General features: G+C 37.5%; 1 protein-coding gene across 2 annotated transcripts in view; it reads left to right on the top strand.

Annotated features, from left to right (window-relative positions):
- The window catches only part of gabrb2b (gamma-aminobutyric acid type A receptor subunit beta2b), a 113952-nt gene extending 96390 nt beyond the window's left edge, over positions 1-17562 (top strand). Inside the window, exons 6-10 of one of the 2 annotated variants that reach the window (XM_084386893.1) lie at positions 1853-1990; positions 3717-3869; positions 8417-8661; positions 11592-11732; positions 16142-17562. In XM_084386893.1, the coding sequence (XP_084243019.1) occupies positions 1853-1990; positions 3717-3869; positions 8417-8661; positions 11592-11732; positions 16142-16489 (1025 nt within the window). In that variant the 3' untranslated portion in view covers positions 16490-17562. The remainder of the gene's footprint in view (positions 1-1852; positions 1991-3716; positions 3870-8416; positions 8662-11591; positions 11733-16141) is intronic. The other variant, XM_084386894.1, reaches the window with a different exon arrangement.
- The last annotated feature ends 9326 nt before the right edge of the window (positions 17563-26888 follow it).

Genomic DNA, 26888 nt, shown 5'->3' with positions numbered 1-26888 from the left:
TAACTGATTGGAGGTCAGAACTCCGTGTGATATGGCAACATTACAGGTTCTGTGGTGAATCTATAGCTGAAAACAGCTGTGGCCATCAAAATACATGACGACTTAAATTGGAAAATGCTTATACACACAGCTTATCAATCCAGCACCACCACCTTTATAGTCATTTACCTTGCAGCTACTAACACTGAAGAAAGATGGTGTTTTGGCAGTATTTAAAATGTGGCTATTACTTACATTAAATATTACGGAATATAAATCACTTTTGTAGAGGTTGTTTTCATATTTTTATTGTACAATATTTTTTATTACAAATTCTATAGTTTATAATTATTTATTTATTTTAGAAACCATATACCCACAGTAATGAGGAGCATAATTTTACCTGTGAATACCATGATATTACAGTTAAATAGGATTGCAGTTAGATGTTAATTCAATGAGAGCCTGATGAATGACAAATATCAGTGTCTTACATAAATTAGGTGTTAACTCTTTACAAATGTCATTGTTTTTAAAGGGATAGTTCAACCCAAAATGCCATCATTTACTCGCCCTAGTGTCATCCAAACCTGAATGTCTATCTTTCTGTGGAACATAAAAGAAAATCATTTGAGTCTGTTTTTTGTCCATACAATAGAAGTCAAGGGTATAGCCTAACCAAAATGGTTTGGTTGCCAACATTCATCAAAATATATATGTGTGTGTGTGTGTGTGTGTGTGTCACAGAAGAGAGAAAGGCATACAGGTTTGGAACAACATGAGGGTTGGTAAATGATGATAGAATTTAATAGCAATAAATTTACAGCATCTTTGCTCAAAATCAGTGCTTTACTATCAAGTGCATTTTATGTGACAAAAATGCAATATTAAGTTTGTTAACTGCATTTGGAGTAAATTCAATTATATCTATCATTATTTGCCCCTATGCTAGTTTTATTTATTAATTTATATAATTTAAGGCCTTAACCTCAACAAAAACATTAAAGGGAGAACTCGTGGGCCAGTCGCGCGGATGGGTTGGATTTGTCCAGGGCCGAATTTTAGCCACAAAAATAAATAAATAAATAAATAATATGTGGTACATAAAAGAAAATCATGTCTTTGTCCATACAATAGAAGTCAAGGGTATATCCTAACCAAAAAAAAAAAAAAAAAAAAGTGATTCAGGCAGCAACAAATGGCACAGACACATTTCTCTGTTGTTATTAGAAAAAGAGAATATCTCATATAATGACCCATATTACAGGTCCATTTCAGAGCTCCCCTCAGATGTATGTTCACAGCTGAACTTTTTTTCATCATTTATAATTCTTCACATCTTAGCATGCCTTGAATGATTTAACATGTTAAATTATGTATATGCAAAGTTTATAATGAATTAAGACTCTGTTTGCTGTAGATGACGGTTCGTAATCTGGCAAAGTTACATTTATCCAATCATTTAAGAGCAAATAAGAGAATACATTTCTTATAATTCAACAACTGTTTTACATTTTTCCCACAATTTATTATTGTATTTTGTGGCATCTGTCCAGACAACATCACAGCTGCAGAAATTGTTCATAAACATCTTCTTGTTGTTTTTTGGGTCACTAGCTAATCAACTTAAGTTAGCTTTGCAAGTGTCTGTTCATTTGTGTAATGGATTTGCAAGATTATGCAAATTGTTATAAAGTAGGAAAGTAAGCTGTATCATTTATTTCTTTTTTCATTACTTAAGCACTTGTAGTGATGCCAGAATATGCCTATTTATTGGCCATTTTAATGACCAAAACTTTAGAACAACCAATGAGACATCAATCACATGACCACCATCCATATATGTTTTAATATCTGCCTTTGTCTCCCTCAGATGGCTACACCACAGATGATATTGAGTTCTACTGGCGAGGTGGCGACCATGCAGTAACTGGGGTTGAAAGGATAGAGCTTCCTCAGTTCTCTATAGTGGACTACAAACTCATCTCGAAAAACGTGGTGTTTTCTACAGGTAATAAAACCAAACTACAGAACACTGTAGGAATAAGCCAAGAACTGAAATAAATATATGACTGATAAAGTAAAGGTAAAGTCTTTACTTTACTTAAAAGACCAGTTCGCAGCTTATTAAAATAGTAAAGTTATAGTGGTGTTCTCAAATGCAAAAAAAAAAAAAAAAGTCTATGTTACTTAACTGCATCACATATTATGACACTTTGAGGTTGAAAACCCTCTCCCATTCAAACCCATTTACTACATAGACACATATGCGGCTGGCTCTAGTGGGCAGTTTCTGCTTCAGGAAGCAGTTTCAGTCAGAGTCAGTCAGTAAGCAACTCATTCATGAACCCTAGTAAAAAATAAGCAACACGTCTGGGTTCATGAACCCTCTCAATTTGGCATGGCTAGTGGTGTCCCATCCCCAGCGGTTGTATGAATGAACTCTGGTCTGAGAATGAAAAACACATACACTAAAAACAAGACACAGGGTGTTCTTATAAGTTATTTAACAAATCGTTGTGTGACCACTTGATTTATTCACTGATTACATTTTCATATTCATGAATTTGTCACGCAAGGTTAGCTGTAGATGCAGTCTTTAAAAATGATGTTTGGTTCAGCATGTCAAAGAGGATGAAGACTGTGTTCTGATGTTAAACTTCAACAGCTCTACCAAGCCTGCTAGTTTTTAACAAGACGACTATGTCATTAAGTCTAGGGGCCCTATTTTAACGATCTGAAACGCAAGTAACTTTGTGGGCGGATCTGGGGCGCTGTTGCTATTATACCGGCGGGATAAATGACTCTTGCGCCCGACGCAAATCTAAAATGGGTTGGTCTGAAGTAGCTTCATTATTCATAGGTGTGGTTTGGGCGTAACGTGAAATAAACCAATCAGAGCGTCATCTCACATTCCCTTTAAGAGCAGGCACACTTGTTCCATGGCGGATTGCTATAATAACGGCGGATTTGCCAGGAGCGGTTCACAGCCGAGGAGACCGACGTTCTCGTCAGGGCAGTAAAACACAGAGAAGTGACATTGTATGGGGATGGAGAAACACACCCAAATTAGCTTCGGTTAAACAGGCGTATAATAATTTGGGTAAATGTGTAAGATAGATTTATGCCTATTTTTTCACATCTTCATGGACACCACAATGATTTCCCACATGTGGAATATTTTTCCTTGTAATTATGGTTTGCAAAAATGTCAACTGCTGCGTCTGTGTAGATGAGAGAAGCAAAGTGTATGCTACATTATGGCTAAGCATGTGCCCTATATATTAAATGTTATATTATATCATATGGGCCCTGCTTTGACATATGGCATGATTTTTTGTGTGATATCCTTTCCTGATCCCGTCTCCTGCTATTCTCCCTTGTATTTTCCTTTCTCTCCCTCCCTATACTGTCTTATTAAAGACGATATATATAGAGAGAGAGAGAGAGAGAGAGAAATATATTTAATAAATATAAATGATCTCAATCAACTGCATATGTTCAGTATATATGTTCAAACATCACTTTTATCCTACGGGCTTATAAAGCACTATGCACAAATGTGAATATTGCATATATTACACAACATGATGCGCAATTAAGATTAACAGAGAACGTTTTGAGTGGGACTTTTTCTGGTCCTATGACAAAATATACAAATCCCTTAACTGTTCAAAAAGCATTTTATAAATGTAGCTAATGGATTGTGATCTTGTTGCTGGGTTATTTTCATCCAGGTTCATATCCTCGCCTCTCCCTGAGCTTCAAGCTTAAGAGAAACATTGGCTACTTCATTCTGCAGACCTACATGCCTTCCATCCTAATCACCATCCTATCTTGGGTATCTTTCTGGATCAACTATGATGCCTCGGCTGCCAGGGTTGCTTTAGGTAGGCGCACACATATGGTGACATTCATTATATACTTATATATATACACACTCACCTATCCATATATACATACCTTTCTTCTATTATAGTGCAGCAGTGTTCTCTCCTTATTTTCTGCTCTGCCCTCTTCTGCAATGTTGTTTTATCAAGAAAATAATATGATGTAAATGTCACATTCATGTCTTGTTCTGTTCTGTTAAGTTTAGTTTTATTATCTTGTTTTGTTTGTTTTAATTGTCACCAGAGTTCTGATTCTATCCTTAGTTGTCATGAACCCCTTTCACACTGGGTAGTTATAGGAACTAGCCACCAGGGTGGTTCCCAGAGAACTAAATCTTCCCTTAGGAACATTTTCCTGGTTGCATTCGCACCACCAGCAGGAACACTGACGTGACATATTCCGCGCTTGTTGTTGTGACTTTTATTTTGACGGCACTGAGTACGCCAGAGCCCGAGCACACAGTGTTCCTATTCTCCATCTTCATTAGTATATGATACTGTCTAATACGTTAGAAAGAACTGTTATACAAAGGAAGTAAACAGTAAACACGTTTGCCGTGTGGTTGACGCTCAATGTCGCTAGCTGATCAAAAATACATAATCATGTTTCGATTGGTCCCCTCAGGGTTGCGTTGAATTTTCTCCTCAGCTTGAATTAAGAGGTCCTTCTATCACTGTTGTCCATGTGTATAGAGTTAGTTTGTAGAGTAAATAGATAGGTAAAAAACTTTCTTTTTTTTAAATGGCGAGTACTGGTGTTTTGCGTGCGTTCAGCGAATCAGCGCTGCACTTACATCTCTGGCAGTTCCTATAGTGCTGGTTTTGACCCTGCTCTGAAGTAGGAGCTAATTAAGTTCCCCCAAAAGGCGTTCCTAGAACCAACATCGTTCCCATTTCCTACGGTGCGAACATGCCAAAAAGCGGAACTATGAAAGGAACTTGTAGGAACTATGAAAAGGTTCCTGTGGTGCGAAAGCCCCTATGGTTCCTGATTACTGTCTCCCCTGTTCCCTGTTCTATTAATGATCTTCCCATGTGAATGTAATATCACTGGAACATGATTCACCCCAAGTACCCTCTAGGATCCTTTTTAAAAGTCTTTAATCAAGCATCGTGACAGACATTTTTACTCATTGGATTTTCTTTATCACCACACGTTCTTCTCTCTCTCTCTCTCTCTCTCTCTCTCTCTCTCTCTCTCTCTCTCTCTCTCTCTCTCTCTCTCTCTCTCTCTCTCTCATAAGCCTCCACATTTTTCCTGTCATCACTGATTATGTAAGGCTGAGATTGGCTTCTCAGTGTGAATAAAAGAGCACTCTTTGTGATTGCTGTCTGGCCTGGCCTCGTTCATCCACACCAGTTTAAACCACTGTTGCCATGTATAGGTCCTGAGGAAGATGAACAAGATTCAAAGGGTCCAAAACAAAAGGTGTTTATTAAATAAAACAAACTCAGGTGGTCCACAGATACAAAGCAGGCAAAGAAACAGCCTGTAGACATGAATGTGGAAAACTCAAAGGAAAAACTTCTCTGTTTTAAGCATATCGTTGTCGTGTAAACTTACCCTAAAAGTCCATGAAAATTAAACACACTTGGATCATGACAACTTTAGTATTTAACAGAAGACTGAGTGATTGTGTATATAGGATGAGCAGATATAAGTGTTTAAAGCTCATACTGATTAGAATCATCAAATATTTGGATACAAATGTGTATCTGCTTGGATGGATAGTGTGTGTCAATTACCGCAGTACTGTGTATCAAGTGCATAACCAACTGATTTAGCCAATACCACAAGGCAGGAGTAGGAGGACGGAATCTGCTGTGCTATTGATCAAGTTGAATCATGGCTATATTGGTACCATATGCATATTACACTTTCAGTACTTAACAGTCAAAAAGAGATAAGAAACAGGCCGAAATGTTCGTTGACAAAAAGGTTTCAATAACATGACTTTAGCATCTGTCGTAGTGCAAATAATAATAATAATAACAATAAAACACAAGGATTTTTGAACAATACTTACTTTGTACCTCATAAGCTCTGTAATACCTGTCAAAGGATCAGCGGTGAATTTCATGAAAATAGTCAGAATGACACTGAATGGATATTTCACTGCTTAAAATGACAGAACTATTTCTTAATCACTGTTGAGAAGCAGGAAGGCTTTGTGTTTCACCAATTAAGGTGCCTAGCTCCCACTCTGCCGGCTGAGAGCATGAAAAATCACACCATTTTAAGATTCTGAATCATCAACTGAAAGAAAAGAATTCTGATAAAGTCCCCTCACACACTGCACATGTTTTTCGAACTTTCTAAATGAGGACATACTTAGGGTGATCTCATTTGGTTTTCATAGAATGCAATTGCCACACGCTGGCTAGACGTGATAATCCACGACGATGCTTCATGCAGGAGAAAAATGAAAACACATTAATAAACACCAGGAACGATACACAGAAAAAACAGCACGACACTTCAACTTCAACACAAGACCATGATCAGACGATGACTGAGGGCTTAAATACATAAAGGTAACAAGAGACTAAGTGAAGGACAGGTGTAGGTGAACAGTTGACATGCAAACAAACAAGATCCCCCCTTAAGGAGCAGATTCCAGACGCTCCTAAAACTGACACAAAAAGTCAAGAAGGTGGTGGAGCGAAGGCGGAACAGGTGGAGGGATGAAGGGCCAGGCCTGTGTCGCGGAAGTGGGCCTAGAGAACAAGGGGAGTCGGCAGTTCATGAATCTAGGGCAGAGCTGACAATTCAGGGAGCCAGGGTGGAGCCAGCGGAGCAGGAGACCTCCAGGGTGAAGCAAGCAGAGCAGGAGACCTCCAAGGTGAAGCAAGCAGAGCAGGAGACCTCCAAAGTGGAGCAGGCAGAGCAGGAGATCTCCAAGGTGGAGCAGGCAGAGCAGGAGACCTCCAAAGTGGAGCAGGCAGAGCAGGAGATCTCCAAGGTGGAGCAGGCAGAGCAGGAGACCTCCAAAGTGGAGCAGGCAGAGCAGGAGATCTCCAAGGTGGAGCAGGCAGAGCAGGAGACCTCCAGGGTGGAGCAGGCAGAGCAGGAGACCTCCAAGGTGGAGCAGGCAGAACAGGAGACCTCCAGGGTGGAGTAGGCAGAGCAGAAAACCTCCAGGATGGAGCCAGCAGAGCAGGATACCTCCAGGGTTGAGCCGGCAGAGCAGGAGACCTCAGAGGTGAAGCAGGCAGAGCAGGAAACCTCCAGGGTGAAGCAGGCGGAGCAGGAGACCTCCAGGGTGGAGCAGGCGGAGCAGGAGACCTCCAGGGTGGAGTAGGCAGAGCAGAAAACCTCCAGGATGGAGCCAGCAGAGCAGGATACCTCCAGGGTTGAGCCGGCAGAGCAGGAGACCTCAGAGGTGGAGCAGGCAGAGCAGGAAACCTCCAGGGTGAAGCAGGCGGAGCAGGAGACCTCCAGGGTGGAGCAGGCGGAGCAGGAGACCTACAGGGTGGAGCCGGCAGAGCAGGAGAACTCCAAGGTGGAGCAGGCAGAACAGGAGACCTCCAGGGTGGAGCCGGCGGAGCAGGAGACCTCCAAGGTGGAGCAGGCAGAACAGGAGACCTCCAGGGTGGAGCAGGCAGAACAGGAGACCTCCAGGGTGGAGCAGGCGGAGCAGGAGACCTCCAGGGTGGAGCCGGCAGAGCAGGAGAACTCCAAGGTGGAGCAGGCAGAACAGGAGACCTCCAGGGTGGAGCCGGCGGAGCAGGAGACCTCCAAGGTGGAGCAGGCAGAACAGAAGACCACCAGGGAAAAGCAGGAGACCATCACGCCATAGCAGGCAGAACAGAAGACCACCATTGCCGTGCAGGAGGAGCAAAAGACCCCCAAGGTGGAGCTGAAGACCAACACAGCAGAGCAGACGGTACTGAAGATCCCCTTGGCGGAGTAGAGGACCACGGCCAAGCAGACGGGACTGAAGACCCCCACGGAGAAGCAGAAGAACACCACCACAGAGCAGACAGGGAGCTCAGAGAGTTCAAAATCGGTTTCCGTGACCATGACAGGAAGCTCAGAGAGTTCAGATTCAGCCTCCTTGGCCATGACAGAAATACCAGGCAGCAGAGGTGTGGCCGAGGGCCGTGATATAGTATTTATTTTTTAACACGCGAAAATTTCGGACGAGAATTTCGGACTCAGTGTGCAAGGCCCTTAACTCTGTTGATTAGCCCATTATCCTTCCCAGGTGTTTTCTAGCACTTGTGTATAAATACACGTATGTTTTCTCTTGTGTTTTGTCAGTTGTTGAAACCCTTGTTCTGGGTTTGTTTCGTGTTTCTGTTCCCCTCCGAGTTCCTGGTTTTTGGTCATATTTATATTTTGTGTTTTTGCTTTATTTAAGTTTCCAGTTTCCTGGCTTTTTGTTTTGCTCTTTTATTTATTAAAACCCTGCACTTCGAGCCACTAGCTTCTACCTCCCTTCCTTGATCCTGCCTGTCTTCTTTGTTTCCAAGAATTACAGTTCCTCAATAGAATCCACTTTTTGTCATTTGCACCCTTAACAATAATTCCCTTTTGAACTTAGGCATCACCACCGTGCTGACCATGACCACCATCAACACACATTTGAGGGAGACTCTTCCAAAGATTCCGTACGTCAAAGCCATTGACATGTACCTGATGGGCTGTTTCGTGTTCGTCTTCCTGGCTCTGCTGGAGTACGCGCTGGTCAACTACATCTTCTTCGGCAGAGGACCGCAGCGGCAGAAGAGAGCGGCAGAGAAAGCCTCCACAGCCAACAATGAAAAAATGAGAATGGATCCCAACAAAGTATGTTTATACAAATTATTATATGCAAAGTTTATAATAGCTGCACAGTAACTTTAACAGTAATTGTACATAAAGTTGAAAAAAGTGAATTATAAAAATATTTTGGTGACACTTTACAGTAAGGTTCCATTTGACCACTGGCAAGGTGGGCATTTAGTAAAACTTGGCAGTCTATGCAGTAGAAAGGCACTGTTTTTTTTTTCTTTCTGTGCCACATGACTAGAGAAAACCATGGAAGCTTGTTTCCGCCACAGAATGACACATTTTAAAAGATAATTGTGACTTTTTTTCTCACAATTCAGACTTTATAACACGCAATTACAACTTTATATCTTGCAATTCTGACTTTATAACTCCCAATTGCGTGTTATAATGTCAGAATTGCGAGATATAAACATGCAATTCTGAGAAAAAAAGTCAGAATTGCGAGTTTATTTCTCGCAATTGCGAATTTATATCTCACAATTCTGACTTATATCTCAAAAGTCTGAATTGTGAGATAAAAATTTGCTATTACCTTTTAGATTTTTTTTATTATGTGGCGGAAAAAAGCTTCCATAGAAAACAGATAAAAAGGTGACTTTAGCACCCATAATGCACTGGGCTTGACCTGACTGCCCATGAGCTGGGATACAAAATGTGAAAGTATGATCTGTAGTTTTTATTATAGCCTCTCAAAAGTATGGTTTACGTCATCCAGCGGACATTTGCTGACAAATATACAGGGAGGTAACGTGGAGAAAGTGTACACAATGTTCATTTACATAATTGTAACATAACAAAGTGGGTTGAAAATCAGTGGTTACCCTTTAACTATGTTAGTTAACATGATTAATAAGTACTTCTTAAGCATTTTTTTTTATCTTAGTTAATGTTAAGTTCAACATCTACCAATTAACAAAATCAAAAGTTGTATCTGTTAATGTTTTTAATGGTCCTGAGCTAACATGAACTAACAATGAACTGCTGTCTTTTTATTATATGATGTTAACAAAGATTCAAAAATACTGTGAAAAAAATGTATTGCCCATTGTTAGTTAATGCATTAACTACTGGGCCGTTATTGTAAAGTGTTACCAAAATAGTATATTATTATACTGAAGTAATTCTGCTCAGAATGTTTGTGTACAATTTTCAATAACAGTGTTTAAAACAGAACATTGAAAACGGTCACTGACACTCATGTTGCCGGGAATCTGTTGGCAACTCTGAATTTAAATAGGCCTAAATGACTCCAGGTGGCTTTGTCACTGCAAATCGATGTCAGTGTCAATGCCTGTTACTTGTGAATGCTTGTTTTGAATGTTCTGTCTAGTCTGTATTCATATTTTCACTGTAATTTCAATGTCTGACGTGATTGTAACCAACATGAGACTGCACTATACAATCTGCACATTTAGAGTAGTTTATTTGTTTGACAATGAAAGCAGTCGTTCTTCTTTAACCTTTTGTTTGCAGTCATATTTGAAGGCATCAATGTGGTTTTATGTTGAAGTAGAATTTGAGTCAAACCTTTTTTTAACATAATGCACTGAATGCAACCACCACTACATTAGTATATGAAATTGAATATGTTGACTACAGATATTCGCAGAACTTTTACAAACAACCAAATGCAATAACCCGTCATCGCAGTGAGAATAACTCATTCACTTTTGTTTTACCCTCTAGGACATCAAACAAATAAAATAAATAATACATTTAATAAAATAATAAAAAGGCAAATAAAACGATATATATGCAGTGGCTACACTAAGCTTGTTAACCCTTTGAGAATACAGTTAGTGGATTTCTGCATTGATTGCTTATAATATGTGGTCTGATCTTCATGTATAAACACAATCTGACTTAACACAAAAAGTTTTACTTTTCAAAAAAAAAAAAAAAAAAAAAAAGTGAAAACACTGATTTATGATTGACAGAGCAGGCTGGTAAGTGAACCTCTGTGTTACGACTTCTCCAAAAGCTAATTGGAGTCAATAACTATTCCATCCTCCTATTTCTATGCACATTTTGGGAAAATAAACGCTGAATGGAAATGCGAAAATGAGCATAAATTGCACCAAAAAAAAGTGCATAATGGAGTTGAGTCCGATAAGCTTTTTATCCGATAAGAAAACATTCGCATAAACCACGATGGAAACACATTTACCGAATAAATTCCTCGATGCGCATCAAAAAGGCTTTGCGATGGGACAGCATAGCTGGCTTTACCAGCGGACCGATCTCTTTGCACAACATCTGAAATACTGATTTGTCGTCAAAGCGGTTCTGTATAATTATTTGCCAGAACTGTTTTATGAGTTATCAATGCTGAAATCCAGATATTTTGCAAGGATTCACAAATGTATTCTTGCATCTATAAGATAAATGCATCTAAGACGGATAAGAAAAAGCAGTATTTCAGGAAAAAGCTGATTGTTTAGGATAATGTTGGCTAGTAACGTACTATGGTAAGAAGATAAAATAATAGTTGTGATACTGTAGTCATTAAGTTGTTTATATATTTTATATGATTACAACATAGAGACATATATCAGTAGATCTCAGCTGGTTTTTGCTTCTAGACCCAGATATCTATATTTATATTGGGGATTTTATTATTGGCATTTAGCATTGTTTTCCCCATGCTCTCTGAGACCCTATTAGCAGCTACAGATCTGTGACCTATTTTTGGGTACTGACCCTAATATCTGAAAACCACTGAGCAATAACAGCACTCAGGGAACTGGTCAAGACTCTTGTTTGTTAAAATTTGAAGATGTTTCGCTGGTGCTCAGATGTAGTAGAAGTTAATGAAGGATGGCTTTGGATTCAGAGCTGTGGTTTTCTTTGAAGCATAATCCACAAAATGCCTGCATTGCCTCACACTTCAATTTTTTTTTTTTTAAAGTGACTGCTTTGATGGTGATGATTTTGTATGCTTTCAGTGGTTGATGGGAAATGTAGTTCAGAGAGACGATGCTCTGTATGCCAGAATGAAACAGAGGGATATTGACGCGCATGACTCCATGTGGGAACCAATCTTTGTGGACGATGCAGCATTAGGACTAGGCGATTCAAAAAATAAGGTACTGAAAACGTTCATCAAGAGAGTTATGGCGTATAGCGCGGCAAATTTATTTGAGACCTCGTCTATTTTTACAACATGTTCTCACTTCCAACTTGTCACATATGGACGCTTGGTCGGGAACCCTTGGCGTCACTTTCTAACGTGCAGGGTACCTCTTTATCATAGTTTTTCAATGTGCAGGGCACTCCATTGCTTTCTGTTGTTTGCCTTATACATCAGATCAAGCCACATTTAATTATTTGAATGCGTTTGTAAAAGTAGAGATGATTTCATAAATATTTATACTTTCCTAGATATTTTTGGAGCAAATGAAAATGAACGCATGCAGTCATATCTCATTCAAATGATACAGCCGAACATTAGCATGTCGCAATCAGTCGCAAGGCACACAAAAGCCAACGGCATTTCTCAATCAAAGCTAATGTAATGCTTCTTCTGGCCGTTGACACAGATTTCCGACTCCCACCGTAGGAGTCAATGGAATAGACTCCCGGAATCGACTCCATTTTCTCCATTTACTTTGTCAAAATAGGTTCAGCAATGAGAATACAAGATTGCCGTCATTGTTACACGGAGCACCTGAAGGGACATGGTGAAGGAAAGAAATATGAGATGGAGGAAAAGATATTTGTCAAAGCTTTTGCGTTCTTTCGCAAATGTTTTGCGTTCCCCCGAGAAACTTTGCGTTTTCTTGCCAAAATGTTTCTTGCCAAATGTTTCAAAAAGTTGTGTTCGCTTGCAAAGTTTCTCGGAGGTACGCAAACCGTTTTGCGATCGAACGCTAACTTTCTCAGGGGAACACAAAACATTTTGGCAAGAAAACGCAAAGTTTCTAGGGGGAACGCAAAAGTTTTGCGGGCTGACGCAAAGTTTCATGGTTAACGCAAAGGTTTTGCGAACACACATTTGCGAGAGAACGCAAAATCATTGACTTATTATTTTTTCTCCCATCTCATATTTTTTTTCCACCATCACTTCATGGGCTCCGTATTATTACACACTAAATGTTGGCTAATCTTTTTTTTTTTTTTTGACATGAAGCCTAAAACTCCTTTTATTAAGCCACACATAGTTAAGCGTGATTGGTCAAATTAGTCCAGTTTAGTCCAAAAAGCTGCTTGGACAGGAAAGTTCAAGATACTGAAAACAATGTCTTGCCTAAATACATATAATACACATATTAATTTTTTATTATTATATATATATTTTTTTTTATTAGTTTACTGGGTAACACTTTATTTTAATGTGTCCTTGTAACACGTTACATATATTTACTATAGTAATAACTTTAAATAAGGCATAATTACATGCAACTAGCCCTAAACCAAACCCTAATCCTACCATAACCCTATAGTAAGTACATGTAGTTAATTCATATTACTAAGTATTTAAATATTTAAATGTATAATTACGCTCTAACAGGGACACATTAAAAAAAAGTGTAAAGGTTTACTGATTATGAACACAAATTAGAATAACCATGGCAAACCAAATTAAAGGGATGGTTCGGAGTAACTTCAACCTAGGGTCGTTTGCACCATGACCCAAATCACGGAAGTGACGTCAATGTCTGGGTTAGCAGTAGCATAAGCCATCAGGCAAGTGTTATTTAAATACACTCCTGATGTACTTTCAAACTTTCCAATGCCTCGTTTTATGAGTACAGAACCTATTTGTACTACTGTAGAAGTTTGGTGCCATTCTGGGCATTATTAGTGGGGTAATTTACGAGATATATCCTTGGATCCATTAGCGCCTGCACTAAGCCATTCGGCTGATATCTCTAAATAAGCTCTAACTTTGATAATGTTCAACCAAGGGAGAAAAGGCTTCAGGGAAAAAAGGCTTCTGGGGGGGGTGTTTGGCTCGAGGTCATGGTGCAAAGGACCCTAGGTTGAAATTACTCCGAACCATCCCTTTAATATCGATTGTATTAAAAAAAACTTTGGTGAAACCACAAAGCTGGCATTGAGGTATGTATAATTACAATGTAATTGGCTGTTATCTTTTGTAAAGCAAGCTACAAAAGTATGTGACTGTGATGTTGTTTCTGCGACAGCTCCAGCTCTCTGATGCACGATTGAGCGATTTCAGACACAGCAACGGAGTCGACAACGAGAGTCGATTCCTGTGCTGGAGTCAACTCCGACATGAGGGTTATTACGAGTCGAGGAATCGACTCTTTTGGAAATGAGGAATTGAATCACTAGGAAATGAGCTTTACGGCGGATGAAAATTGTGATCACTTTTTGGGCCTGCTCCTCAAGTAAATCAATCGTTTGGCCTCAGAACCCTCCAATATATGTACAACTTGAATAAATTGTGACTGTAGCTGTATCTGCCTGTTATATCCTGTGTTTTATATTATATAATATACAAAATGGTTGATTTAGGGGTATGGGTTGGGTTATGTGTGCAAAAATGTTTAAATAGTGTAATGCAAATACAATTATCCTGGCTGTTTAAACTGAAAATCATACCACAATATACACTGTCGCTGTTTGGATTTAAATAGGCAAATGCTTAAGAGTCTATGATTGGATCATTATTGCAGTTATTATTATGTTTGTAGCGCATTATATGTTTGGCAACAGTTCTTCTAACCCTGATTGATGGAGTGTGTAGATTTCATTTCTTAAACAACCATGTAGGAAGACACATCATAACCATATTCCAGGATGACAATGTCAATATTCATCAGGATCGAATGGGGAAAGAATGCACTGATAAAAATGATTCGTTGAAATTAATAAAAAAAATGTATCGTAAGTGGTTGCATTCAATTGATTTTATCTACATTAGACCTTAAATTCACTGAAAGCCTTTGGGATGTGCTGGAGGAGACTTTACAGAGTGCTGGACTCTTGCATTGTCAATTCAAGATCTTGACCAAAAATGTATGCTCCTCTTGATAGAAAAACATTTATTTCTATCAAGAGGGGCATCAACATTTTGTATTGTCAATACAAGAGTCCAGCACTTTGTAAAGTTTGATGAATCTTGACATTGTCATCCTGGAATATGGCCATGATGTGTCTTTCTACATGGTTGTTTAAGAAATGAAAAGTTACACACTCCATCAACTAGGGTAAGAAGAACTGTTGCCAAACATGTAACATTCTAGAAACATAATAATCACTGCAATAATGATCCAATCATAGACTCGAATCCAAACACCAACTTTTTTGGGGCATAATGGCAAAATTATACTCATTCTATATTTTTTATCATGATGATAAAATTCCCATGACCATTGCGTTTGTGTATTAATACCTTATATTTCTGATTGAAAGCAATGGAGTACCTTGCATGTCGAAAAATGGTGCTAAAGGGGTAGCCTGTATGTTAATGTGACGAGTTGGGATTAAGAATGTGGTGTTCTTGTTTTTTTTTTGTTTCCTCTTAAAAACATTGCTGACTCAAATTGAAAATTCTGTCATCATTTCAACACTCTTATGTTGTCCAAACTCTGATATGACTTTCTTCAGAAGGGAAGATTTTCCGTGGTCTTATCGTGCAGCTTCAGATGATTTTGCAAAAGTCCCATAAAGTACACAAGTCATGCTTTTTTTTGGTAAATTTTTGTCCTATTGGAACTTGTCCAGTTCTCTTTCAATATATAGAAAAAGAGTGGGCGGAATATTTTCCAAAATCTCTTCTTGTGTTTCGAGGAAGAAAGAAAGTCAGGTTTTGAATGACATGTGGGTGAGTAAATCATAACAGAATGTGTTTTTTTGTTTTTTTTCTCCATTACCATCATCACCTCTCTTTTCCCTCCAAACCACTCACCAAAACAGATGTTTACTATTTTAGATACTATTTAATAAAATACCATTGAAAGTAAGAATTTAGAAAGGAACAGGTAATCTGCTTTGAAAACAAGGGTGAACAACTGAACAGTTTTTTTTTTATTATTATATATTTTGTATTTATTAGATATTTCTACATATCGGTCCCTATTATATGTCATGAAAAGGTCAGAATTTTGTAGAAATATGTAGCATAAATACTATCATGTGTACCATCATGCCTTACCTTACTTTGCTTTACATCTCTATGTGCACCAAACCCTTTTCCATTATACTGTGTTACTGGCACTTTGTTGGTTTGTCTCAGTCTATGTTAAATACTGTGTTAAAATGCCAAAAAGTATAAAGAATAATTCATGAAAAGCAGTAGGTAAGTTAGCACTCTTATTCTTTATGTTTTATGTAAATGTGATTAGTTTGATTGGAAATGTATTTAAAAACTAAAACTAAAAAACGTTTAAGATATTTAAGAAAACCATCAGAAATCAATCTGTAAAAAAAAAAATTCCATTTGATAATGTATATAATGCATATCAAAGTAATAACGCAAATAATACTGTTACCATTACTAACCTGTCCATCTGTATTTATGTCTTAGATGGACCCCCATGAAAACATCCTTCTCACTCCTCTGGAGATCAAGAATGAAATGGGCACATCCGAGTTAAGCCTGGGTTTGGGCGACCCACGTTCAACCATGCTGGCCTTCGACAGCACCACACTGCAGTATCGGAAAGCCGGCCTGGCCAGGCACAACTTCGGGCACAATGCGCTGGAACGCCACGTTGCTCAGAAGAAGAGCCGACTACGACGGCGCACTTCACAGCTCAAAATCAACATCCCTGACTTAACTGATGTGAATTCAATCGACAAATGGTCGAGAATGATCTTCCCCACCGTATTTTCTTTCTTCAATGTCATCTATTGGCTTTATTATGTCAACTAACTGGATTGCGGGGCCGTCCAAGAAGCGCCACAAATTTTTACGTCAGTATATTCTTCCGTTATCCTGCGTCTGATTTCGCAATACAAGCAGGACTTATGTTGACAGATTAAAATCAGGACTAACTCTCTTTAACCTTGGGTTCACCTTAATTGCTGGCTGACACCGACACTCTAAAGAGGTTAAGAACAAATGGTGCCTATTCCAAAAGTCAGTCGTTTTTAGTGCGTTTGAGAGTTTTGTTCAATATTAGGTATATTTGTTTTGTTGCAAAATTATCAAACCAGTTATTGCTGCAAATTAGTATCTTTTTAGCAACAGAAAAATCGTAAAGATTAGACATCCACAGCACTTCACTGTCAGCTCTTTCCTCCTTTAGCAATTGTTAAGAAAGCAGCACTCAATAATTTAATATTTCTATTCCTTTATTTGTAGTTTCCTTTTTTTATGGTCTATTGAGTAAAGAGACTATAGGAATAGTTTTATCATATGGTTGTATTTTCTACTTTACACACAGATGATAGTTTATTTATTCAAGAGAATTTATTATACACTTTTCCTTAACCTCATTTATTTTGGTAAAACGTGACACTCAAATCCTTTACTCTAAAGTTTATTGACACTTTGGTAAGCTTTACATTTCCAGTATGCTTATATTATGTTTAATTTTGATGTTCAGCATGCTATGGAAGTTGAAGGTATTACTTCTAACTACCCCAAACAACTCGATTCAGCTGCTAACTCGAATCATTTTTATAGCTCCCATAAATCTTGTGTAATGCTAGCCTATCCATTAGCATTCCCATTCATCTCAATTGCAGTTGTTCTACTGATGCTTGAAAGTATGTGACCTGAATTCTGCCATCATTGTTCATGATGGTGAAAATGCCACATGACTGATTGTTATTCAGCAGGAAATGGCAATGCTTATTGGCTGAAAGCATCAGAGGAACAAACCTAAACCCAAACCCTTCAGCAGCGATTACTCTGAGCTGTGATGTGAAAGGCAGCAGACAAGGAAAAATATATCCCTTTTCCCCGTTTGTAAGAGCACTCCAAAAAACCCCACCACTGGCAAAAAATGATAAATATTTGATTCCTCAGACTATATATATATATATGCTTTACAACATCTAGTGACCGGCCTAACCTTGACACCTTGTGTGTAGTCTCAAACCGTTCTCACTCCGAAGGCATCAAAAACTGCAGCATTGACAGATGCCTTGCCACTATTAAGACGCTAAAGGCACACCTTTGGCAATTGCTATACACTATCTACAGACTAGGATTACCATTGCTTTTAATGAGAAACCATTCCTGTCAATACATGGACACACAGGACATGTGGTTTTTATTGTCAGGAAATTATGTATTGGGGTATAATTTTGTCATTACGACACAAGTGTTGAGTTTTGATTTTTAGTTTAAGCCACAATCATTTTATTTACACTACACTCAGGGCTTGACATTAACTCCCGCCAAATGCGTGTGTATTTCAGCAGTGGCGTGTAACGCAGTCACTCCTAATAGCCATTTTGGCGGGTTGAATTTTATATATAATATATCAATTTTACACTTGTAGTCTTTTAAAAAGGCATCTGAAATAAAAAAAAACTAAGTGCAATGTAGTGTTATAGATTATAGATTTTTTGATACACATCAATACTGAAATACTCATTTTCCGCAGAATAGATACACGATACCAGCTGCGCTTTCTCGCTCTCTCATCTCTCTGACAGCGAGTTACACAGAAACCCGCCTCTCCTCACTCACTCGTTTCATTTGCTCCGGATTAATATTGTTGCTGTTACAGAGCTTGAATTTTGGCGTGACATTGCTCGTATTGTGCATAATTTTACTCATTCCCGCAAATTTTGTGCCACCTCTCAGTGCTTAATAGGTTGGTTTCGCGTGACGTCACGTTGCTGCTTCGCGAGAGCTCGAGATTCAGATGGAGGGCAGGAAGTGAAATTGGATCTTCCGTCTGAAAAAATGCCCATGTTTTGTGTAGTTTACGGCTGCTCCAATCGTTCTAACCAAGAAAAGGGAAAGGGGTTTTATAGAGTACCAAATATAGTCATTCATAAAGGTGAGAAATGTAAAAAGCTCACAGAACAACGCCGTAAAAAGTGGATTTTAAACCTACGTCTGCGGTCGGGAGGAGCAGAGTCGTTAATACCCGTGTCTGCAGCGACCACTTCGTCGGAGGTATGCTAGCTAGCTAACTTGGTTTTTGTGTCTGTGTTTATATAGCATTAGGTTGTCGTTAAATGCTCATTTACTTAGTAGTGATTATAAAGTTACCGGTAGTCTGATATGGACTTCATTGGGACTTTTTAGGCTGCCCTAGCGCTTTAGATGACATTGAGTCGGTAGACTGGGCTCCGACGGCCAGCCTAAATCAGAGGCATCTCTTCGACAAAAAAGTTGTACGCTTCCAGACTTTTATAGGCCTACATTTGCTATCTGGTGTAGCATGATGTCTGAAGGACCAGATAGTTGGTGATGTCAACAGCCTCGACTGTCTGCAAATCTTTAAGTTCTACCGAAAACTCACTCATCTTCATGAGGAACGGGTCACGTCCAACATATCTGTTAATTAACTCCTTGTATCTATGTCTTGAAACTGGATCTAAATCTGTACGATACGGACTCTCTGCAATGGTTTCCTCCATAGACGTATTTTCCATGTTTACTTCCTGCCCTCCGTCTAAAATCGCGCCGCCTTCGCGCGTCATCATAATCACGTGACTGAAACCCAGCTATTGAGTTATTTTTCGCTGCTTATTGCACTTCAACAGTCAAATACACACAAAATAATGTTAAAGTGCTGGTCTTGATGAGTATTCACGTAAACACAGTTATGTTTGAAGTGAACGTAAACAGTTGAGAAACGCATGTGTAACAGTATAATGGATCTGTGCGTCAGGTCTTAAAGTGACAGCAGCCTAATAAACCTGCTGCCAAATTATGAGATAATATTAAACATATCTATATGCCAGTTTTTCCCCATGGTATCGATGTCAAAATGGTGGCCAGTGAAAATGCTGAGTGGCTAGTAACTTTGGAAAACCACTGAGCAAAAAAGTGAATGCCAATCCCTGATTTTACAATTTAGACAGTTTGAGCGCCTAACCCCTAAACCTAACTCTAACCATTTCTCAATATAAAACAACATAAAGGAGGATATAAGAACATACAAGTACAGTCACAATTATTTATTCAAAACTTGCAAATATTCCAAGTCTTGCTGAAGAAGCGTCATGTATTGAATGAGGTGTGTGACTGTCTTCACAGAGCATGGAGATTTTCAGTGATTAAAACCTTAAATTTCACTCTATTCCTCACATAAAAATAACCTATGGCTTTAGAGGACTTGGAATGCACCACAAGTCATTTTTCATACTTGTATGCAATACATTACTGTGACTGTTCTTTCATCTGCCTGTTCAACACAGTCTCACCCCAAAACGTCATATACTGACGGGTCTTGACCATACGTCAACATACGAAGAAAAGGGTACCCCTTTAACGTCCTTCTGTGACGGTTCGGGTTATGGGTAGGTTTAGGTATGCGTTAGGGTACCGCTAGGAGGCGCTGCTGGTGCGCTTATGTCTTCGTCTCATATTGACGTTATAGGGGTACCCTTTTCGTCGTATGTTGACGTATGGTCAAGACCCGTCAGTATATGACGTTTTGGGGTGAGACCGGGCTGTCCTGTTATGTGTTTTATCTTGTTGAGAAGTGATTGGTTTAGGTGTATGAGTGGGATTAGGTGCTCAAAATATCTATAAAAGGATACAAATAATTTCTACATTTACAGATACTTGCAAAAGTATTAAAAACATAATCAATTTTGTTTTACAAAAAAACAGTAATGTGGAGGCATTTTCCCTAAAATTATAATGATAAGAGACACATAAAGCAAGAAATTGCAAGCATGCAGTTTATTATTGTCAAAGCGATTGATCACGCTTCGGTTTTTGTCTCCTTTTGAGTGAGAATAGATTGGTACTAACTTTTGACAAAAATCTTGTCCACAAGGTTAATCGATGGCACAGATGTCTCTGTGAATAGTTGTACAGAAACACTAATGAAATTAACGGAAATTGAGACTAGTCCCAGACTAAAATGTTGGCATGTTTGAGCTGTTTTAAATCAAAGTAACTTGCACTGATATATCTCTTAAAATATGTCAGTGTCATTGCTTTGGCTCAAGATTCACACCAGTATTGGTTTTATTTTTCTAAGTCACGTTTAGAAAAGCTACTTAAATGCCCTAATTGAACTAAAGCCTATTCCTGGCTGGATCTAAGCCCTGTCTGTGAAACCGGGTCATTGTTTGACACATATATCACTAAAATGAAAGTAGGCTATACATTTGGGTAACACTTTATTTTGATGGTCCACTTTAGACATTCTACTATTAGTAACCAGTCAACTAACTCTCATTGGACTATTAATAGACTGTTTAGTAGATATAAAGCAGGCAGTCTACTAATACTCTAATGACTTGCTAGTTGACATGTTGCTTGTAGTTAGTAGAATGCCTAAAGTGGACCATCAAAATAAAGTGTTACCTCCAGTCGCACTGGAAGATCTCGTTTACCAGCTGCGAATTACCTCAAACAAAACATTGAACTATCTTTCAAAGATTCAAGGCTACGAACCTCACAATCTTTGGCAAATCCAGTGGTCTTTTTTTCTTTTCTTTCTCCTTATCTTGCATCAGTTGTCTATCTTATAAACACTACTTGCACCTCTATGTGGGCATGCCATGTTGAGAGTATTATTCAACTTCTTTCTTTCTGATTGGATGTATGTTTACAGACAATATATGCGCTTTGAACATCTTGAAGCATTATACATATTCATACTGATTTTGTTTGAAAAGCCAGCAGTTAAGGAATCTCTTGGCTTCGTCGATGAAAAATAAGTAAGCAAAATTAATTCCACTGTGTTATGTATTGTAAATATCACTTGTACAGAATTCAGAAGAAGAGAGTAGTTCTGTGTTTACATATATGAAATGAATTGAAAATGGTGAATTGTTGATATGGTGGAGGGGCTCATGGCGTTGAACCAATACTGTAATTCCATCATGACACGTGATGCTTTCCATCAAAAAGAGCCAGTCAGAGCCCATCATCCTCCACACGTGAGAAGGGCATATGAATATAGTTTAGCCTTACAATGCTTGAAAAAAATGAAAAGCACAATACTGACCAGATTTCATTGAGGATAGTATATATACTCATCTTTATTTATACATTTTAATTTAATTACATATTTCTAATTTATTATTTAAATGAATATTTGTTTATTTTTTTGAATGGTACTGTACATCTGTCATATTCAATTAATTTTTAGATATGTGTAATCTTGATGGACCTGCATGCAAGACATTTTCCATCAAGGTGTGAAATTTCGATTTTATCAACAGTCATAGAGAAAACAACAATATGTATCATGTTCACCAACATTTTATATCTCAGTATATCAATAATCTGTTTTCTTGGCTTTTTTAAGATCAAAAGACAACAGGGTTGAACTAACACATAAGAAGTTCGAAGCTCAAGGAAGTAATTAACACTGATTTGATTTGATTTTCTTTTCTCCCACCCACTTTGAACACGAGTAATAACTAAATATTGAATGAAACTAACTAAATCTTACGAAGCACTATTCATAACCAGGGAATTGTGGAAGCATGCAGGAAATCAAGCAACCCGTACTTATTACCAATGTTTAATAATGCATCCCTAACTCATATCTTTACTGCATGCAATACTGGTACCATACATTCCAAAACATATTTTGCAATTAATGTCGGTAAACGGATCTAAAAAGTCAAATTAAACAAAAGTTCTCGTATCTGCATAAGCATAGCTTCTTCACTCACTCAAGGATCAGAAACGTATGGATGCACAATGGACAATAAAAATAGGTTATTAACATTGATTGTATATTATTCATAGTGATGGTAGGAGATTATGTACCAATTAAGTGTAACAATATGATATTTTAGGCACGGATTCTGCTGTCCATTGGCGCAATTACTTCTCCTGTTCATGCATACATAAATGGTTTTCTTTGTCCATTCTTTAGAAGTCGTTCCAAACTTCAGAGTTTGTTTGACTCTGTCTGCAGAAGATATCTTGGTGTTGTACATTATTATAAGGAAATGATGTAAGGACTCGGGCATTAGGACTTATTTTAATATATTCCAAAAACAATTTCTAGATGTAAATATGAACTATACTAAACATCTAATTGGAGCAGGGTGTTCATGTAAATACAAAATTCTTTCTAACAATGTGTAATGTAATATTTCTAAGCTTTCTTGTTTGTACTTTACTGGTTAATGCAAAGGTTACAAAGCAATGCTATGGGAAATACTTGATGACAAATCAATAATGTAAACAATTTGAAACTACTCTCCTTAGTAAACAAATATGTATTTATTTATTTTTTTTGCCTAGCAGGAAGTCTATAATTCAATACCCAGCATTATTTATTGTGCAGTCCCTTCTCTCTCCGTTCCTTTCTAGCATTCTCATTCGAAAAAACTACAATGGTTTATTTATTTTTATTTATTTATTTATTTATTTTTATGTATTTTCCCTCTCATGTCCTAACAATTATTAGATGCCACAATTAGGCCTTTTAAGCTGTTTTAAGAAAACATTGTGTATGATTGTGTCGGGGGGAGGGGGGATGTGAGACACAGAATCACACACTACGAATGTGTGTGAGCACTAGTTTCTGAGAAAATGCACAAATGTCAAACGCTTGGTTACTGCTTCGCTTTTTGTTTGTGCCTCTCATTATTTTACTTTACTTTTTTAATTCATATTTTTTATATATTTGTACTCTAACAAAACACTCCAACAAAACTCATTTGAGAATGATAATGACGGCAAACTGACTATGTTTTTTGCACATGTTCACAGATTAAGCCTTAGCTTCCATTCACAGAGATGTAACAATATCTCACAACATCAGAAACCAACAGGCCCTCTTCGACGCCAACCAGAGGGTCATCAGATGCATATGGACTGACAGAAAAACTAAAATTCTGTTATAATCTATGAACTCTCAATAAATACTGTATAAAACTCAGTTTATGGTGATGTTATTTTCTTGTGTAATGTTCCTTCTCTGAACTTAACACTACCTCACACATTCACTCACCCACATTCAGTTTCATTATTAGTGGTCTAAACCTGTTTATATTTATAAAAATATGTGTTACATATAGGCAACCTTATATGTGTGCTTACTATCTGAGCCTGTTATAATGTCTTACACGCTAATTCTCACTTTCCAAAATTAAAAATATCATTACACTGACAAACTGTCACGAGTAGCTCCACAAAGGATGACGACAAGTATGATTGAGCTCAAATCAAAACGAATAATAAATAATAAACGAATAATAAAAACAGCAACGTAAATGTCCTGCGGCTCTCGACCCCGTCCTATATTTCATACCACAGTAACATTAATAAAACTTGAATACATTAGCTCATACACAAACACGAGTCCCATCGGATTGCTTTCCATCGGCTGTGGAGGTGAGGACATATGGGGTGAGATTTCGGTCACAATTCTGCGCGCGCAAGATCACATTTTGAGCGTGGAAAAGGGCATTTCGCACGCGCGTGAACTGAGTTTTGCGGAGAAATGTTCGTCTCGCAGATAAGAAAATATTGCGAGCGAACGAAAATCAATTTTGCATTTAAAATAAGTATTTGGATGTGCGCGGACGTTCTCTTTCGCGTGTGCAAAGTTTCACTTTCTTGCTCCTTTCATACCAGCCGTGAGCGCTCTCTAAGCGCAGACGGCTCGCTTGCTCAACACAACCCAGCGTTACAATATGCCATAATTCCAGCCAATCAGAGATGAGACTGCTAAATTCTGATTGGCTGGCTTGAAAACCAATCACAAGACTCCCTGCATCACCTACTGCGGAAGAGAACTAGTTTTTATTTTATTTTTTTTATTTAGTCAGTTCAAATACAAAAACATTTCAGTACAATGCAAAAAAACAAAACAAAATGGTTACAAAGTATTGACAATACAGCTCAAAATATTTTACCAAAAAAATAAAATAATAATAATAATTATTATTATTATTATAAAATAAACATAAACATAAGAACAAATACAAAAATATAAGTATAAAATATCAGGGCATTTATATGTATTTGAAAAGCTTTAATATTTGTATTGTTTTTATAAGCTTTTTATTTTGTGATCTCATGTTTGAAAGAGTTTCAAAATATAGGCTATTGTTAGATCAGTGTTATAGAAGGCAATATACCGTAGGAGGTTTTCTTTTGAGTTATTCTTGTCTTATGAATATAAAATTTCGCCAAAATGATAATAAGATTAATTATATTATTTTGTTTTTCAGAAAAAAAAAAGGGTTTTGGAAACAAAGTAAAATGTCATGAGGGTCTAAATCAAGACATCTGTTCAATTTTTTTGTCATATCTATTTTAAAGTCAGTCCAAAAAGAAATTGAACATTTATTTTTATATTGCCCTTTTTCTGTCTTCAAGTGATGTGTTACAAAAAGTGCACTTATCAGCGTGAATATATCTACTAATGGTTGCATTTACAGGATAGCATCTATGAATAATTTTGTACATTACTTCTTTGACTTTATTAGAAATAATAAACTTATAGGGCATAGTCCAAATGTTGCGCCAATATATACAATAAGGTTTAAGCCACTTTGATTTACATGGAGGACTGGATCCAACATTAAAGGAGTTTCTTATAAAGTTGTTATTAAAACCTTTATCAAATAAAGAGAGACCATTTACAAAGAGTTGAGGATTTTGTAAAGATGTATTATTGATATCTACATCTGAAAATTTGTTTAATATTAGTATGCCATTAGGAATAGCCTTAATTACTTTGTTAAATTCTTTTTCATTTACAAATAAACCATATTTTGAAATAAAATTAGGGTAGGTGTAAAATTGCCCATTTTTGTCAATTAGTTGGCTAACAATTAAAATGTTGTGTTGGACCCAATTCTCCATGTACAAAGATTTTTTATTATGAATGATATTACTATTGTTCCATATAAAACACCTATACTGGGAGAAAAATTGTGTTTGTACAAAAGGGACCAGAAAAGTAATGTTTGTCGGAAGAGAACTAGTGCAGTTGAGTAAAGTTGCAGTAAATTCACAGATTCGATTGATGTATAACCATCAGGACAGCAGTGATGTGTGAACTGAATTTAGCAACAATACAGTGAATTACAGTAAAGATATGTTTCATAAAAATCATAAAAATTATACATTTACAATTGTTTAAAATTTAAAATATATATTTTCCCAAAATAAGTGTTGTAGTATAACCTTCAGGACAGCAGTGATGTGTGAACTAAATTAGGCAACAATACGTGAATTACAGTGAAGTTATTGAATATGCTCATAAAAATTATACATTTACAGTACAATTGTATATACAATTTAAAATATATATTTTACCAAAATAAGTGTTGTTGTATAACCTTCAGGACAGCAGTGATGTGCGAACTGAATTTGGCAACAATACAGTCAATTACAGTGAAATTTTTGAATATTTTTCATAAAAATCATAAAACTTCTACATTTACAATAGTACAATTTAAAATCTATATTTTTCCCAAAATAAGCGTTGTTGTATAACCATCAGGACAGCAGTGATCCAACAATACAGTGAATTACAGTGATTTTTCATAAATAATAATCATAAAGAATATGCAAAACGATATTTATACAAAATAAGTGTTGTAGTATAACCATCAGGACAGCAGTGATGTGTGACCTGAATTTGATGACACTACAGTGTGTGACAGTGAAGTTATTGACTGTTTTCGTAGTAACGCTTTTCGGGTTTTGCACTTTGCAGACGGTCCCTTCGGATCTGTCTCGCTGCCGCCTGCGCATAGAGATCAATGTATTTTGTCCACTGCGAGGGAAAGCTCGTTTGGAGGAAAATTAGGTTGTAGCTGCTTGTCTACATTACTACGATTAAAAAGAGGTGTCATTTGTGCAGTAACAACGTTTAGCTCACGAGTTATTGACCCGGGAAGTTCGAATCTGTGAATTTACTGCCAACTTTACTCTCAACTGCACTAGTTCTCTGAATCCGCAGTAGGTGATGCAGGGAGTCTTGTGATTGGTTTTCAAGCCAGCCAATCAGAATTTAGCAGTCTCATCTCTGATTGGCTGGAATTATGGCATATTGTAACGCTGGGTTGTGTTGAGCAAGCGAGCCGTCTGCGCTTAGAGAGCGCTCACGGCTGGTATGAAAGGAGCAAGAAAGTGAAACTTTGCACACGCGAAAGAGAACGTCCGCGCACATCCAAATACTTATTTTAAATGCAAAATTGAT

The sequence above is a fragment of the Rutilus rutilus genome, assembly GCF_951802725.1.
Source record: "Rutilus rutilus genome assembly, chromosome: 18".
NCBI classification, from domain to species: Eukaryota; Metazoa; Chordata; class Actinopteri; order Cypriniformes; family Leuciscidae; genus Rutilus; species Rutilus rutilus.
Note: the sequence above shows the minus strand (reverse complement) of the source record. Positions and strands in the feature narration are given on the sequence as shown.